Source organism: Amphibalanus amphitrite, unplaced genomic scaffold, assembly GCF_019059575.1.
Source record: "Amphibalanus amphitrite isolate SeventyFive unplaced genomic scaffold, NRLGWU_Aamphi_draft 000630F_arrow, whole genome shotgun sequence".
Classification (NCBI taxonomy): domain Eukaryota; kingdom Metazoa; phylum Arthropoda; class Thecostraca; order Balanomorpha; family Balanidae; genus Amphibalanus; species Amphibalanus amphitrite.
In genome coordinates, this window is record NW_024882124.1 from 169,239 (window position 1) to 185,832 (window position 16,594).

At 60.6% G+C, this 16,594-nt stretch overlaps 1 protein-coding gene across 1 annotated transcript in view; it reads right to left on the reverse strand.

The window, feature by feature from the left end:
• The window catches only part of LOC122363604 (ribonucleoprotein PTB-binding 1-like), a 33,806-nt gene extending 18,177 nt beyond the window's left edge, over positions 1-15,629 (reverse strand). Inside the window, exon 1 of the mRNA XM_043333074.1 lies at positions 15,258-15,629. Within this exon, the coding sequence (XP_043189009.1) occupies positions 15,258-15,497 (240 nt within the window). The 5' untranslated portion in view covers positions 15,498-15,629. The remainder of the gene's footprint in view (positions 1-15,257) is intronic.
• Positions 15,630-16,594: the final 965 nt, after the last annotated feature.

The following is a 16,594-nucleotide window of genomic DNA, read 5'->3' on the forward strand; positions in this document are numbered from 1 at the left end:
GCGGCGGCGGTGGCGGCCGAGAGGTCCTCGAACCTGGCCGGTCCAGGCCGGAGCAGGGTGACTCCTGCGCTAGGCCAGCCGAGACGGCCTGAAGACGGCGCGGTTCGCACCACATCAGCCCCCGAGCCGAGCGGTCGGACGAGCGTCACCCCGCGTCAGCGTGACACCTCTCCGTCACGGAGTTCACGGAGGTCACGTTGCACGCTCCGTCACGGCCCCGTCACGGGAGCCGCCCGCCGCGCCGCGCCACCTCCACCTCCGGGAGTGCGACGCCGGCGGCTGATAGGTATGTACATTCGGCGCTCGTTATGACTGCCGGCGGCGTTACCAGCGCAGGTGACGGCCGAGCTCAAGGCCCGGAGGTGGCGCTTCCGCGCGGGTCGGCGGCGCGCTCCCAAGGTCCGGCCGGCGGCGTTTCGCGGCTGAGGCCGGCCGGCGACCCGTAAACAGCCGCCGTGTGCCCGGGAACCAATAACAGCCAGCGCCCGCGGCCGCGGCCGACGAGACGGCCGAGACGGCCAATCACCGCGCCGGCCACAAAGGCTTATTGGAGAGAGAAAAACTGACATATGATGGCGAAACACCGACTATTCAGAAAGGCTTTATTGGCAAGGAAAGGCGTATATTCGCTGGAGCCGCAACACTGCGACTTATTAGACGTGAAGCAATAGGCTTATAGGTACGCTGGTCGTGAGCTGAATCTCAATCAAATGTAAAGGACCAAAAGCAGTGAGCAGAAGAAGCCGGGTACGGACGGCGGCCGTGGTGCAGATTATTACGGCCGCGGGCGCCGTCCTCTGGTCGTGTCCTCATCAGACCAAGTCGGACAGGATCGCGTGTCACCGCCGCCGCTGGCACCGGCCGCCCCACCGAACTGATGAGACCAACTAACTTTAGCCGGAGCCGACACGAGCCGGGCCGAGGCGGCCGTAGTTAGCGGCTGCAAAGGTCGCGCCACACTCGGACAGACGATATGCCTGCATCGGCCTGTGTTCCGGCATGCTTACATAATGCAGCTATAGTGAGCCTTTTCTGCCCCGTTGGACGTAAATAGGAATCAACGCGCCTGTTTGCGCGTCCCATCCGCCGGCGCGCGTCCGTGCTCTGCGTATGGCTGAAGGCAGGTGTCGGTGCGAGGTTCCACCGCCGTGTGTGTGTGCGCGCGTCTGTCTGTGTGCGTGTCTGCGTGTCTGGATGTGTGGCGTGCAGTCAGCACCCGGTGTGCGAGCCGGACAGGTCTCGAACGTCACTCGCTCCCTCCCCGGAGGGCGGCGAGATACAAAAACAGCGGCGCTATTTCCATCCGGCACCAGATTGGCCTCCCTACCCGGCCGGCCCGGCTCGCCACTGCTCGCGGCGACTGCCGGGACCAGCGCGACGGTCCTCGAGGCCGCCTCTCCGCGCCCCGCGAGGTCAGGACCAAAATGTATTCTCATCCACACACAGGTCGGGGATGCGCCGGGTGGCGGTGAGGCCAAGGGCGTCCGTCCGCCAGCCGCTGCGTCGTCGGCCGTCAATGTCGGCGGGCAGACGCTAATCGGTGCCGGCGGGGCCAATCGCCGGACTGCCCCCCCCCCCCCCCCGGCCAGAGGTCGGCGGCGATGGTCACCTCCGAGAGCCGCCGCTCAGCCCACTCTCCTGGAAACCAATGGGATTGCAGGCGGGCTCGAGCTGAAATTGAAGAAACAGACTCACACTAGTCGAGTTTATTGTCGCTCCAATAACCTTCAGCCGGCTGGAAACACGCCGTTACAATCGGACGGGTCGGTGAGCCAAACTTAGCCGGCGCTCGGCATTCCTCGGCATAGATTAGGGCAACTTCAACAATAACGATGATCCAACCATAGCAAACACGTCCGAATTGTATGCAATATCCCGCCTGGGAAATCTTTCCCACTGTAGTTCACTGAACCCTGCAGTGCTCTCGCCTGGCACAGTTAGCCTGAAGGTCAGCCTTGCGTCCAGCGAGATGGGATGCATCTGGTAGCTCACGGGGGCAACGGAACAGGGGCACCAGCCAGCCCCGGTGCGATGTTGGGAGGCGGCGCGGGCCGGGGCAGGGGCGGGGGCGTGGCAGACGAGTTTGCACCGATCCGTGTGGCACCTGACATCGGCGGCGACGGGCCAGTGTCAGAGCCGGCGCCGACCATTTGTCAGATGCCGTCGGAGCGACGCTCACGGCGGCCGCCGACACGGAGCGGCGCGCAACAGGTCGCCGGCGGGAGGGCGGCACGGACACCCCGACCCGGCGCCGCCCGTCCGTACAGCCATCGATCGAGGGGCCGCGGGCCGCGCGGCCCCTCCACCTGTACCGCGCGACCACCAAGCGCCACCCCACACAGCCCCGACACCCGGTCTGCTGACCGCTCGCCGCGCAATTAAGCACAAGGCGCACCCAGAGCCGGCGGGGCGAGCGTCGGAGCCGGCGGGGCGATCGTCGACGCTGCGGCTGCTTTGACGGCCGGCCCGATAACTCACACAAACACCGCCCGGTGCGAGATGAACGGCGGCCGGTCGGCAAAAATACACCGTCCCGCCGCGCCGACGGAGCCGGTGAAACACGGACCACCGGCGGGCACCGCACCGGGCGGAGACGGGCCGGCAGACCGCGACACGGCCACACTGGACTGCTGGAACTGAGAGCGATGTTCCGGCCGCTGGACAGGCGGCACAGGACCCACGGGACTCGCCCGGCCTCGCTGTTCTATACGTCGCAGCCGCAACAGGTCGAGCGTGCCACCCCAGCCCATCCATCGGCCGTCGGCGTCGGCACCGGCGGCCGGCGGGGGCGTATATGGCCGTCCGGGGCGGCGGCGGTCGCTATCGACGCCCAGCGCTCGCCGCCGCTCCCTGCACATTGTGGAAGGTCGGGACGCGGCGACGGACGCACCGCGGAGCAGCTCGGACCGGATATATTGCGCCACGCGGCGCCGAGCTGCGCTGTCAGCGGTGGACGGGCTGGTTAGGTGGGTTAGCCGCTGTCGTGTCGGACGGTGGCGAGACGCAGGACGGACCGGGCGAACACCAGCCGGTGTTTGCTGCAGTGCCGACAGACCGAGACAATGAGATTGTACGAGAATAGAACATAGCCCGAATAGACGGGGAAAATATGTCCGAGATTTGCGTCTTTGATTAAAATATAGAAGCACTGCATGTGATTTAGTGATTATTGGTGTTCATTGTTCAGGCAGTACACCATTGTTCAGGTAAAGTGCGATAAAATTGGACCGATCAGCCAGGTAGCTAATCAAAAGCGGGCACTTCCGTATTCCCGCACTTCAAATCGCCCGTTCCTTCGATGGTGTGCCTGACGTGCATTGTGGGAAGTCTCTTTGCGGGGCTAATACCCTTTAAGGCAGTCTAAGGGCACGATCAATACTTGCGGCTTAAAGTGCACAACTAGCCACACAATACTGGCCACTACAACCAACAACAGTCATGCGATATTTATCCACCCTCCGTCTACGGACATTGTCACGCTGATTTACGACAAGTGCTGAATACGTTCAACGACGCGGTCAGGTGGTACCAACAAAGAACTCCAACCACCACTGACTGTATGTCTTGACCCGACCGCAAACCGCGAGTGCCGGCCGTCTTGCGGCGGAGTCCGACCGTCTGCTCCGAAATAATCACTTCCCGGAGCTCAGCGCTCCGTGCACCGGTAGTTTGTGGCCGGCGCCGCGGTAAAATCCAGCGACGAGCACCTGCCTTTCTGCGGACGTGACACCGTTGTTCAGCCAGCGCCACAAGTCAACGCCATGAGTTTGTGCGAACGGCGGCAAGATAGCACAGCCGTGAAACCGTCCGCTCCTCAGACAGCCTCTGTAGCCCTCCACACCGGCCAACGGTTCCGCTCAACGCGTCAACCGGCTTAATAACGAGCCCATAAAAACAGGCAATATGCCGTGCGCCGGTTGCAGACGGGTCCAGTCCGGTCCGCCGGAGGACACGAGGACGCCGGGCGACGTGTGAGCGTCCTCCGGCGCGGCCTCCTCCCTCCACACCGTCTCCATGAGAGAGTCACACGGCCATTGTCGGCAGGCTCCACTCCCGTGAGACCCGACAGGCTACTTTCGGCGTTTCCGGCGGAGTTATGGGCAGCGCGGCCGATCCATTTCAGTCCGATATCCCACGCCGTGTGAGCATCTCACCGAGAACAGGTGCCCTCTCAAAGCTCTGATACCTCGGTCCTTCCCCGCCCCTGTCCCACAGCTCTTCAGTGATGTGTTGCAGCCGGGTCACGTCCTAATGTGCCGCACGGGCCGTCCGCCGTCGCCCGCGGCGGCGACAGACGTGCCGCTCCCCGTTTGATGTCACCGCCGAGGACCCGAAATAACAGAGCCGTCTTACCGTGCGGCGCACGCCAAGCTAAACACTCCCACGACACGAGGCCGGCCGGACGGACAGCGGCCGACGGCGGCACCTTCCGGCGCCGGGTCGGACAAACTCAGCGGCGGAAGACAGCCTGGTGCTAGCATCGACACGACCCTGCGGCTGGGTGGTGGCCGCCCTTCTCTATATACGTCATCTTTAGGCATAACGCAGTCGGCGGCCACCCTCGTCAGTCATCTGCTGCGTAATACGGTCACGGCCTGCAGCGCGACGGGGCACGCCGGCCGGCTGAGCGCGGCGGAACAGCACGGTCCGACTGCTCCGGAGCACGGTCCCGCCGGCGGCGCGGCGGGCCGAGCGGCGCACCCCACGGAGCGGTGGCGGAGGCACCGTTAGCGTCACAGCTGCCGTCAGCGCTGCCGTGTTCACTGTTCGTCCTATGAACGGTCGACACGGTCACGGGTCGGACCGGGATTGGCAGTGGAGGGTGAGAGGGAGCGGAGGGTCTGCAGCGCGGCGGTACCGTGCGCCGGCAGCACGCGCCAGACACACCGCAGATTAGCCGGCAGTGTCTGGTGCTGCTGACGTAGGCCGAGGGGAGCTGAGGGAACTATGACTGCACCACGCCTGTAGCGCTAAGTGTAACGCGACACTACGGTTTTTGTATGCGCCCAGGCACCCATAGCTGGAACCGCTGACTCCACGGAGGCTCCCAGTCGCCACGTCATTTGCCGCACCATTCCCAGCCATCAGCGGCGCTCAAATTTAAAACCGACCGCGGCCGCTCCCAGGCTGTCCATTAGGGTGTGTCATATCTAATATTTTTGTCTCAGATCAAGCGCTTCCGCGGATATTCCTTGTCCCTGGGTTCATTGAAGCCCATTGGCACTGTTCTTTTTTCGCTGCACCGAAAATTCAGGCGGCGCGGGCCCAATCAATTTCGACATTTCTGGACAGTGTCCATTTTGGCTGGTCGGCCGTTGGTTTCCGTTGGCCGGCGGCGGTCGGCAGATGACCGTGTGGGCGGCGGCGGCGGCGGCCAGGCGGCACCGACACGCCGTCTGCGGTCCCACGGGGCTGCCGGCGGCGCCGCGACGCCCGCACAGCTCGTTATCCGCTCGCCCGTCTCCGACGAAGCCACTCTGCTGACATGCGAGCATCGGCAGCACCGCGCCGCTCCACACACGGCCAGAACAAACCGAGAGGCCCACCGGACTGCGGGGGGAGGGGGACGGAGCTACAGACCGCGGTTAGACCCTGCCCCGCGTCTCGGCCGGGCGCTGAGACGCTGTGTGTCGCGGCTCGGTGCGGCTCGCCGACCACGAGTCCGCGAACGGCGCGTCTGCAGCGGCGCGTGACCGTGACCTCGCGGCGCGCGGCGCTGAGGAGGCCTCCGGTCAGTGGCCGCCGAGCCGCGCCGCAGGTGAGTGACCAGCAGCGTCATGCTCCCAGGACAGACCGGGCTCGGACAATCGCCGGAGTCGCCAGCGTCTCAAAGCGTTCGTCGCCCTACGCCGCGCTCGTCGGACCGTTTTCCACTGTGTCGTTTTTTTGCTGCTGTGGCCGCGGCGGTCCGTTGTGCGGCGATTCCGGCGCAGTGCGGCCGAGTAACGGCGCGGCGCCGGCCGACATACCTCGGCCCGGGTCGGCCGAGGCCCGCGGCGGGTCTCGGCGCGCCGTGCTCGGCCACACACGGGACGGTCAGGCAGTCAGGTCACAGCTCCCAGCGGCGCCGAGACGTGCAGCGCGGCGGTCGGCACTCGGCACGGGTCGAGAGTCGGAGCCGCTGACATTATCACACCACACGAGCTGCTTTGAAGTAGCAGCCTCGCTTGAAACAAAGGCAACGAAGGGTGCGAGAAATATATCAACTCAATTAGGCGAGGCATGGCTATTAGCGGAGCCATACTATCAAAGGCGGACCCTAAAGTAATTCAAAACAAAGGGCTGTGTAACACTGAGAGCCCCTTGTGTGCCTGCCGCGCTCATTATTGCTCGCGCGAGTGTCGAAACTGGAAGTGGGCGTCCCTGGCCGGCCGGCGTGCCTGTCCCTCCTCGGGCAGCCACGGCCTTTGTTGTGACTCGCCCGGCCGGCACCTGTGCGTGGCGCAGAGGGGAGCACGCCGCGCCGACGGTCGGGCAGAGGCCGAGCGAGAGGGCGAGGGCGAGCTCGAACAAAGGAAGTCGGCCACCGGCCGGCCGCCGCCGCACAAGGGCCGGTGTTTAAAGCCCGCTGCGCCTCCCCCACCCCGCCGCGGCCGGCGGGCGGAGGGACGCGGCCGAGGGCAGTGAATGTGGAGCGGTCCGCGGTCCGCCCGGCTACGGGCCGGCCGACGCCGGACGTCCGGAGCGGCTGGCAAAATGCGCTGCGGCGAGCACCTCACACCCGATTGTGATCGCCGGCGCACGCAGTCGGCCAGCTCGGCCCGCCAAAACAGCGCGCGCTTTCGCAATCACCGCCGGCCGACACACCGGCGCGTCACTCGGGCACGCGTTTGTGCGCACGGCCGATTTATTCGCATCTGCGTCACACGTAATGGTCCATAAATACGCCTAGCCCAACAGCCAACAGCCGGCCGGCTTTCTTGGCGGCCGCTCACGATCTTGCCGACAGCGAGCTGTTTACGCGTCCGGACGGGCGCGTGAAACGCCGGGATACACATTGTCCGCGGCCACAGACCGGGGTACCGCTGCCGAGCCGTGGAGCCGGGCCAGCCGGCTTTCTGCGTATGTAAGGCACCTTTTTTGTGTATCCAAGGGACGGGAGAAATGGGAAATCCGTGTAGTGAATTAGCTACATGGCTGTGTGATATCACAACACCGAGGGGATGCTTCCATCCAGTCGAAACCCACCACGGAGACAAAACCGGTTCAGACGAGTCGCGTTGCTCCAGACCTCCGCTCCGCTCTGCACTCCAAACCGCCCGGAGTCCGATGCACCGCGCCGCAGCTGTTCCCACATTCCTACGTCGACGTCCATCGGCCGGCCGGCCGGCCGGCCGGGACGATACGCCCCAGCGCGCGCGGCGCCGTCACGGCCCGCAGCCCAGCTCCATGGCTCCTCAGCGCGGCCGTGGCCGACCCTGAACCGCGCCACCGCCGCGGGCGGCCGGCCGGCAGACGCGAAGGGTCCGCGACTCCCCTCGCGCGCTGCACCGGCCGCCGGCGCCCCTCCGCGCCGCGGCCGGGGGCGACAGCGGGGCACAACACGCTGAATCATACCCTGCAGATCGATGCAGGCCCGTCGGGCGCCGGTGCCGACGCGATGTGGTGGCTCCAGCGCCGCAATTGTGGCCGCCGCGCTCCCAGGACCTTGGCTGCAGCCGGCGCGCCGGCGGATGGCGTCCGGCCGCGCCAGATGGCGGCGCTGGGCGTCAGCTGCGGCGGCCGGCCCGTCAGCGGCCCGTCATCAGCGCCACAGATACAGCCGTCACGGCCACCGCCGCCGGCACGGCTCCGTACCACATACAGGACAGGAGCTGCCGGGCAGTGTGAGCCGTCAGTGCAGCGACTCGGCCCTTCCCGCCTGCGGCGCCTCCCCTCCCCGCCACCGGGACCACGTGGTCGTGTTTGCACGCCGCGGTGGGGACGTGGGGACGTGCCGGCGCGGCCGATCGCTCAGCGCGCCGGGAGGCGGCAGAGACGGCGGGGAGCCGGCCCGACAGACGCACGGTGGACGAACAGGGACAGCCGCGAACCTGGCGCGTCCACGCTGCTCAACGGCGCATCGATCCCGACGCGCAGAACGGCGTCGGCTCTTTTTGTCGGCGCGCAGTGATTCCCGGCTCGGAGGGGATATTGGACATCCTCCGGGCCGAGGCCAGAGGGTAATTAATGGCGGCGCCGTGTCCCGCTGCAGGATATTGAATACCTCTGCTAAGCGCGCGACACGCCGCCATCGGACGCGCTAAGGCCGGATACAAAGGAGGGACGAGTCCGAGCGCCGGCGGCTGCTGATGGACGACGCCGCCGGCCGCGTGGAGCTAGATGTGAATAGCCGGCGACGTCAGGGAGAGAGACCCTGGCCGAGACGACATGAAGCAGACCGTCGACCCGGCCGAACCAGACCAGGGGCAAACGCTGCCCCCGATTCGCCAGGCGGCACCAGAACAGAGGCCTTATCGGCAAATAATACAAACAAACGTAGGCATTAAACGAGTTGGACAATAGTGAACGCTCCTCAATCCGGAACAGGCGATACATGGAGCTTACGAGCCGGACCGCCAAATGAAAAACGCGAAACAAAAACAGCAAACGATCATTACCAATCCAAGGCCGAAATGCCATCGACCTACGGGCAGTTCCGGTATTTCCATGATATCCTGTGAGGTTAATGCTAAGCAGCACGGTCCGACTCAGCCTGCCCGGTTGGGGCCGGGAGGGCAGTGGCCGAACCGGTCGCTCTGTCCGCGACACACGACACTCGGCGGCCGGCACAAGCCGCCGCTGGAATCCGCCGCCTGCCGGCCGGCCGTGACCCGGGCGACCTCCGCGCGCCGAGCCGAGCCCGCCGACACCGGCCCGAGACGGGACGGAAGGCGAACCGGCACGGCAGCCGAGCCAGGCCAGCCGGCTGATGGGACCGGCGGCCGTCTGGAAGTCATGTATCCAGTGACCCGGGCGGCGCATATCACGTCATCTGCCGGCGGGGCGGCCGAGTGACACGGTGTCGGTCACCGGCAGTCGGTGGGCCGACATCTCCGTGTCGGTCCAGGTCACCCGCCCGGCCAGCGCCCTCTGACGGCGGCGGTGACGGCCGCGCCGCGTCGCCTCCGCTCATGGCTTCCGGGCCGGTGACGAGGCGCCGGCTGGCCGGCCGGGGTGAACGACTCGAGGTAACGGTGCGGCCGCCGCCGCCGGCACCGTCCGCCCTCCGCCGCGCGGTCACAGCACGGCCGCCTGCCGGGGAACGGCCGGGCCGCGCCAGAGGTCGACCCCCGCCGGCGAGGATCCGCCGCGCCGCGCCGCCAAGGCCAAGGAGACGCGGCCGGCTCCGGCGGGGTTCGGGGATGACGTGAGCAGCCACAGATCCTGCCAGGTACCGCAGGCCTCGCGGATAATTGGCCATTTTTCCGGCACTCCCGTCCGTGTCTGCAGCGCGCGCCGCGACACTGTTTCCCGACAGCGGCAGCTCACCGCCGATCCCGCCTGGTCTGGCCGGCGGCCCTAAGGGCGGTCAAAGGGCGGCCGATTATCGGGCCATCGGCAGCGGGCCGTTTGTTTTCGTCTGCCGGCGCCGAGCGGCCTCAATCGCCGCCAGTTTGATCGTCGGACGGACGTCACTTCGCGCCCACCCGCCCGAGATTTCGTTCGCCCGAGATTAACGTCAACCTGAGCGGGCGCGGTCCGCCTCGGAGCACCCGCCCCCAGCCCCGGCGCGCTCCCACCCCACAAACCGAGCAGCAGGCAGGACCAAATGTAATTCACACACACAGCATATACTTCGTAACACAATGCAAGGCTCCAGAATGATTATGATAGCACTGTACTTTGCAGTTGCGGCATAATGGACCCGAACGGCGACGATGACCCAGCCGGGTACGCCTCGTGCGTCCCACCGTCTCGTACAGGTCCGTCTCCTTTCCCAGGCCCTAAATGAGTTTCTGCAGTCCTGGGACCGCTCCTTTGGTCCCCATCAGGCTGGGGGCATGTGACCGTGACCCGGACCCCAGCCCGCACCCGTGCGGCGGCGGGGCAGGAAGTCGACCCGGGGAGCCGCCAGAGACCCGGCCGCTCCTCGACTGCCGATCGGTCGGCTCGGCCGGGGCGCCGCTGGAGACCTGTTGATCGCCCCAGGGCACGCGGCGGGCCCGGCGCTGGGTCGATAGCACCACGTGCTGCGCCGTCGACAGCAGCGGACCACGCCACACTCACATACCGGCGCGGGGGGCGACAAACAGCCAGCCGAGAGCCGGTCTGCGCCGGACGGAAACCTGCCCGGGCCGTGACACTGGAGGGAGTCACAGGGGAGGAGAGAGGCGGCTACAATCATCGCTTTTGTGAACGTTTCACATCTCAATAGTTGCTAAGTGTTGATTTTGGTCTTTTTGCCGTGTGATGTGACACATCGTGGTGCAGTCACCACCTACATCTGAACATTTTTTGCAGGAGACAGGAATGTATCAAAGTGACATGCCACATGGGACATTGTCGTTAACGGCCATTTACATAAGATTCTTTGTTTCCCAAACGATGCACAGCGCGTCAATCAGGATATCCGCGGTGTCCGCCTTCTACGCGATAAGCCTCCCAAATGTCACAGCGAATGAGCCGTGGGATTACCTGCGCTCGAGGGAAGGTTATCGAAGACCCCACCCAGTCATCAGACCAAAGACCAGCCTAGCCTAAGTACCGGGGATTAGCGGCGCAAAGTTCCTGCACCAGATGATGACGGAGAGTCGGCAAACAGCTCCGAGGAAAGTTGCCCGAACTCCTTCAGCCGACCGCGCACGGGAGGCCCGGGGGAGAGCACGATACTTTAGAGTTGGACGGCCACAAACGGCAACTCCCTCGCCACCGAGCCGATCGACGCGGCGAGCGCTCATCGCTGAGCTGCAGCGGCCGTGGGAACTCGAGACCGCCGGCCGGGACTGTCACCGTCCGCCGGCCGGACACAAAGCCGCGGCCATGGACCACCGAGCTAATGAGCGACGGATCGCAGTGACCGACGGACGGCGGCCGGTCGATAGCACGGGGTTTGCTGCACCGTACTAGGGTCCGGCCGCCATTGCGTCACCAGCGTACCGGCCGTCAGCGGGTAGACGGACGTTTGTACGAGCGATACACAGCGGGCCGACGACGACCGCGCCTCTTGGCAGAGCCATTCCCAAACGAAACACAACAACACGCGCGCCAGCCCAGCGCAAACAACGCGTGAATATCGCACACGCCGGGCCTGTCGGCACCTGGGGCGGTGGCGACCGTCCTTAGCGACATGCTGCCGCCGCCGGTCGGGTGATTCTGCAGTGTAACGGCGCATCGGCCGCTGATTGGTCCCCGCGCGGGCCGTGATGGTGTTTGCTTTGGGCGCCGTTCGCGTCCGAACAGCCGGTCGGGACGGGCGCTTTATGCGTGCAGAGGCGCCGAGACAGCCATGTATTTATGGACCGTAAGTCAGCAGCGCATGTGGTCGGCACTTGGTCGGCGCGCGACTGGAACTGAAGCGGTACGATTATTTAGCAGGGAACGGTTACACGGCAGTCCTCTGCAGTCGCGCCCCGTCACGGCACGGATGTCACATAGGAAACGTCGGACTGAAGAACCAATCTGATGCACAGCCAACGGCCAGAAGTAAAAAATGTGCATCAGATGAACAAACGGGGCGCAACTTTATTGAATGAGTGCCACTTCCATCCTGCAAATGAGAGCTGGGTTCCGGTTTTATCTGCTCCCAGAAGCAATTACACGGAAAAGTTGGGTCCTCTTCAGGCGGTTCACTTCAAATATCGTCTGGACTACATGCAAGAAAAGCCGAACGAACGATTCTTAAGTAGAAAGTTTACGGCAAAAATCTGGATGTTTCTAGGCTCCAGTCCTCTAACCGCGACTCCGGGGCTTTAAAAGCACCTTTGGAATCGACAACATAACAGGGCATTATCAAACACTTAGATCTAATTAGACCGTCATAACAAATTTCCATTTACGTAACCTCTCATATGAACTGCTCGAGCAGCAGTCTGTTAGTGAGCCGCCGAGACTGTGGCCCTGTCTCTGTGGTCTGACCGCCGCTCTCCGGCCCGCCGAGGCGCGGTGGGCAGGCCTGTTGGTCCCGCGGTGTGCCGGCGCCGAGTCGCGATCGATGCGCTCGACACGGAGCGGCCGTTATCAGCGCGGCCCGGCCGCGTATTCGCCAATTGTATTACACGAATCGGCAGACCAATAGCGTGCCTCTTGAGTGACGTCAGCGTGGCGTCATAGTTTTGGTCCTCGCCCTTGGTGGGGTCTATTGAAGCTAGGTTTTAACTTAAGGATATTTAAGCTGCACGAAATGTGTTGTCGCCGTGGTGAAGTGTTTAGAGTATCGGACTGGTGATTCAGAGGTAGGTGGTTCGAATCCACTCGGCGATTTCGTTTTTCGTGTCATCTGTCATAAGTCATTGAGCGTTTTTTATACATTTGCAACGGCGTGCACCTAAGAAATCAGACGTAGACATTCTTCTAATGAATATGTTGCATAAGATAGATATTTACAGCCCAACCGATTGGTTCGGTTTCGGTATTTTCCAATGGTCTTTGTTTGTATTTGGTTTGGTAGCGGTATTCTGATTTTCTGTGATTGACATCACTAATGCATAGTGCATACTATGCGAACGTAGCCAATGGAAAGACAAATGGTGCTGGGCGATGGCCATTCATTGATCAATATTTTCACTGCCAATGGGTGATAGCACGCAGCATTGACAGGGGCGGCGCTGACCTTTTGAAAGTAGGTGGGCACTTGGCAAGGTAAAGTACCTAAAATTAGCGAAAGCTAAGATGAAAAGCAAAAATCTACGCTGGTTAGCAGGCTATTAGATAGTTTTTCGTGTAAGAATCACCACGCACAAAAAAAGTTCGGCATAGCTGTTACTGTTAGCGTAATCACGGGACGAGATTATCAGTTTCCAGCCGTCAGAGCGTCATCTATAGGAGCTATGCCCTAACTATAACTTTTACATTTCAGCCGCCAGGGGGATACCTAAGTCCCCTTACTTGGAATCTAGTTAAAGTCAAAAAGATTTATATTAGACGTTTATGAAGATAACTTGGGACTGGTTGTTAAGTTGCATGCTCACGGCGGGCTGTCATCAATTTATCTCTATACATGTCTTATCTGATCGATGAAATAATACAGGAATCCGTTGTCATTCGAGTGTGTTTCATAATAGCTCTTCCGACTTTGACGAATATCGACAGTGCCGTAACAAAATTGGTAGTTCAGGTATAGACTGCAACTGCAGTTCTTTTGCAACTTATTCCTTAATCAGATGAATACTTGTCAGAGATTTATTGGGCGTACGATAATGGCGTGCGAACGTAGGGGCCAAATATGCGCGTCTACGACCGACTTCTTTTTAAGAGAAAAGAGCCACTAAAGCAATAATCGATCCACCGACCTTTCATCCATCACACCGAGACTCTAACCACTCGGTTACAGCGACACGTTTATGTTTCTAAGCCATATACAATTCCAAAAAAGTCTCAACTCAAATCTAGCCTCAATGCATGCATCGTCGCGGCGGATGGCTATGACGTCGCACTAGAGATGTCGCTAGTTGATGGGCCGATTCGTGTAATACAATTGGCGAATACGCGGCCCGGCCGCGGCGGCTGGCGGCGCGTCACGGCCGCGCGGCTGTCCACCGCCGCGCACACCCGTCCGCGGCCAACACAAACGCGGCCACCGTCAGCGATACGCCGAGCGGCCGCGGCCGGTCCAGTCAGAGCTCGCAGCGCCGCTGCTCCTCCGGGCCATCTCGGCAGCTGGTGTCACCGTGACCGCCGCTGAGCGGGGTGGACCACGCCCGTGGCGTGCCGGCCTCGGCCACACGCGCGTCCCGCTGTCTGGAGGGCCCGACACGGAGCCTGTCCGCACGAGCTCACCAATCTACAGGTGCGGCACGGTCGACCTGACAGCCGGCGTACTCGCCTGCCATTAGGCGTACCCTCGCCAGCTTGGTAGCAGGATACCAGCCATCCCCTACACGCCCATCGTTTAGAACTTCACACCACTGGGGCCTGTTGAAAGTGCCGTCGATTCCTGGAGCGTGCACCGCCGGCACCCGAGGGGAGGCAGGCCATTCACGCGGTCTGCCCCCCGGGAGTCGACGGCAGAACACGCCCCGGAGGTGCCGCTACCTGCCGAGCCGACCGACATCGAACATAAACTATGAACGAACGGACCTACTCCCGTGATGCCAAACACATCGGACTGGGACACTTGTGCCTCCTTCTGATGAGTTATGACTTTGAGCATCAAGCACATGCTTCAAATACCTTTTGGCACAATATGCATAAAAGGACCAGGGAATTTGACATGCAATGCCTATCAAGCATTGCATGTCAAATGTGAACATCATAACTCACATTTGAGCAAAAGTTTAAAGACAATATGATGGAATTGATGGAAAACAATACCTACCACTCATCATGGTTCATCATACTTCCATCATGCATTGGTATACAAGCAGCTTCAAATGATGAGCATAACTGACAAGTAAAACAACTACTACAAAATCAAATGAATACAATTATTAACCAGCACATGCTTTTTTAAATACTAGTAAAAAGAGACTGGTGGAAATCAACAATCTTCTGTCTTGAAATAAAAAGTATGGCTTCAAAATGTCAACTTTGAACATGCATCACTATGTTTTAAAGCAATTCATGGCATTTTCTATGTCAGTGTCTTCATAAATGAATGTAGAAGAGCAAAATATTATCAATCTAACATATTTGAGGCTGAACACTGAACAATGAACAGGATCAGGATGCAATCTCAATCAGAGTCCACAAAAAGCTGATCGATGTGCTTCTATGCCGCAGCAAACTTGCTTGCACAGCCCCTCAATTTCAGTCATTAACAAAATGAGTCAATTTAAAGTATAAAAGAACAAAAATTTGAAGTTAAGAATAGCATATATATAACAAAACAGCTAAATTTAGCTTGATTTGAAAGCCTGCATGGATCAGAACTTCAAATAATCAAATAACAATATCAGCCAGGGAAACCATCATAAAAAATCGAAATTTCAAAGCAGGCCAAGTAAGGTAGGGTTTTCGGTATATGTCAAGTTTAGGTCCTAACTACAATTGTGGCGCTTTTGATACGAATATGAAACAGCAAAAATTTTAGGTTTTAGGTTAGGTTAGGTTAGGTTGTAGGTTTGTAGGTTTTAGGTTTTCAGTTCAAGACAGCTGCAAATAATTTAAGAAAAGCTTACCTTTTCGGTGACATCTCTGGGAATTTGCCGGATATTCAGGTACCGGCCAGTGTGGAACTTCCGGCGAAGTTCAACGGTTTTCTGGCCGGCATCCTCCTCTTCGTCCGACTGTGATTGTACGCTACCATTTCTCAATGGTACGTGAGCAGATGCCCAGAAGTTTGAACCGTTGAGCTTCACATTATCTAAATCGAAAAATTCTAACGTCGCGGGGGGTGCCTTCACCGGACTCGCCGCCATCGCGTCACTTTCTGCTTCAAAATTCGAAACGCTGCGGACTGCGGACAGCTGGCGGCAGCCGGCGGACGGTGTTGCCGTTGGTCGCCGCTACCAGGCGGCGTGGCGGACGGGACGGCGGTCGGGAGGTAACTGCCGGCCGCCGACCGCCGACCGGCGACCGCCGTTCGCGCACCGCCGTCGACGGCCTCGGCTCGGCGTGGTGGAACGAGGCGCATCGGACTGTGCGACGGCGATTCATACCGGGCAGGAGACCGCCACTTCAACTGCCCACCGCAACAAACCACAAGGTGCGAGTGAAGAGGATCACGGACGGAACTCCCGCATAGGTTTTCCGGGCCGCATAAGTTCGCCGGGCTTATTGGTTTTCTATGTAAATACGCCCCAGCTGAAGAAGGTACGACCCCCTCGCTGTTTCGCCCCTAATTGGGCCGTAGAGTCTCGCGAAAAAAACGTACCTACGTGTGAGCCGTTACGAAATGCAGCGATTGGTACCTACCTACCTACCTTCCCGATACCTACACAGTATGTACACAGGTTAACCGGTGACCTCACAGGTCACTGGTCAGGTCAAATAGCACAAGGGCGGCACGGGTTCGGCTTTGGTGAATAACCTCGCCAAAAATCATCGCAGGGCGCAGAGCCACGATTTTGACATCGTCTTGTGTTTGTCTAGCTCACATGCGTCGAATGGTATAGGTATAGGACTATAGGTGCATTTTGTTCGGGCGAGTTGATCTCGGCGCCCCTCAGGTCACGAAATTGGTCAAACTGTCAAAAGAGGTCATATCGCACATTATTCGATTCGGCACGTCTTTCAGAGTCAATTGATGGCTTTCGTGACTCGCTAGCTCAATTTGATCGGGAGATATTGACGAAAAAAAACTTATATGACTTTATAAGGAGTCAAGGACTTCATAAATAACGTTACGCTAGTCGCTAGGTCAACAACAGGGCTGCGGAGTCGGAGTCGGAGTCGGAGTCGGAGTCGGTCGGAGTCGACAGTTGTGACCGGAGTCGCGGAGTCGGAGTCGGAGTCGATTTTAGAAACCCGAGCCGGAGTCAGAGTCGGAGTCACCGAAAATCTGTCGACTCCGCAG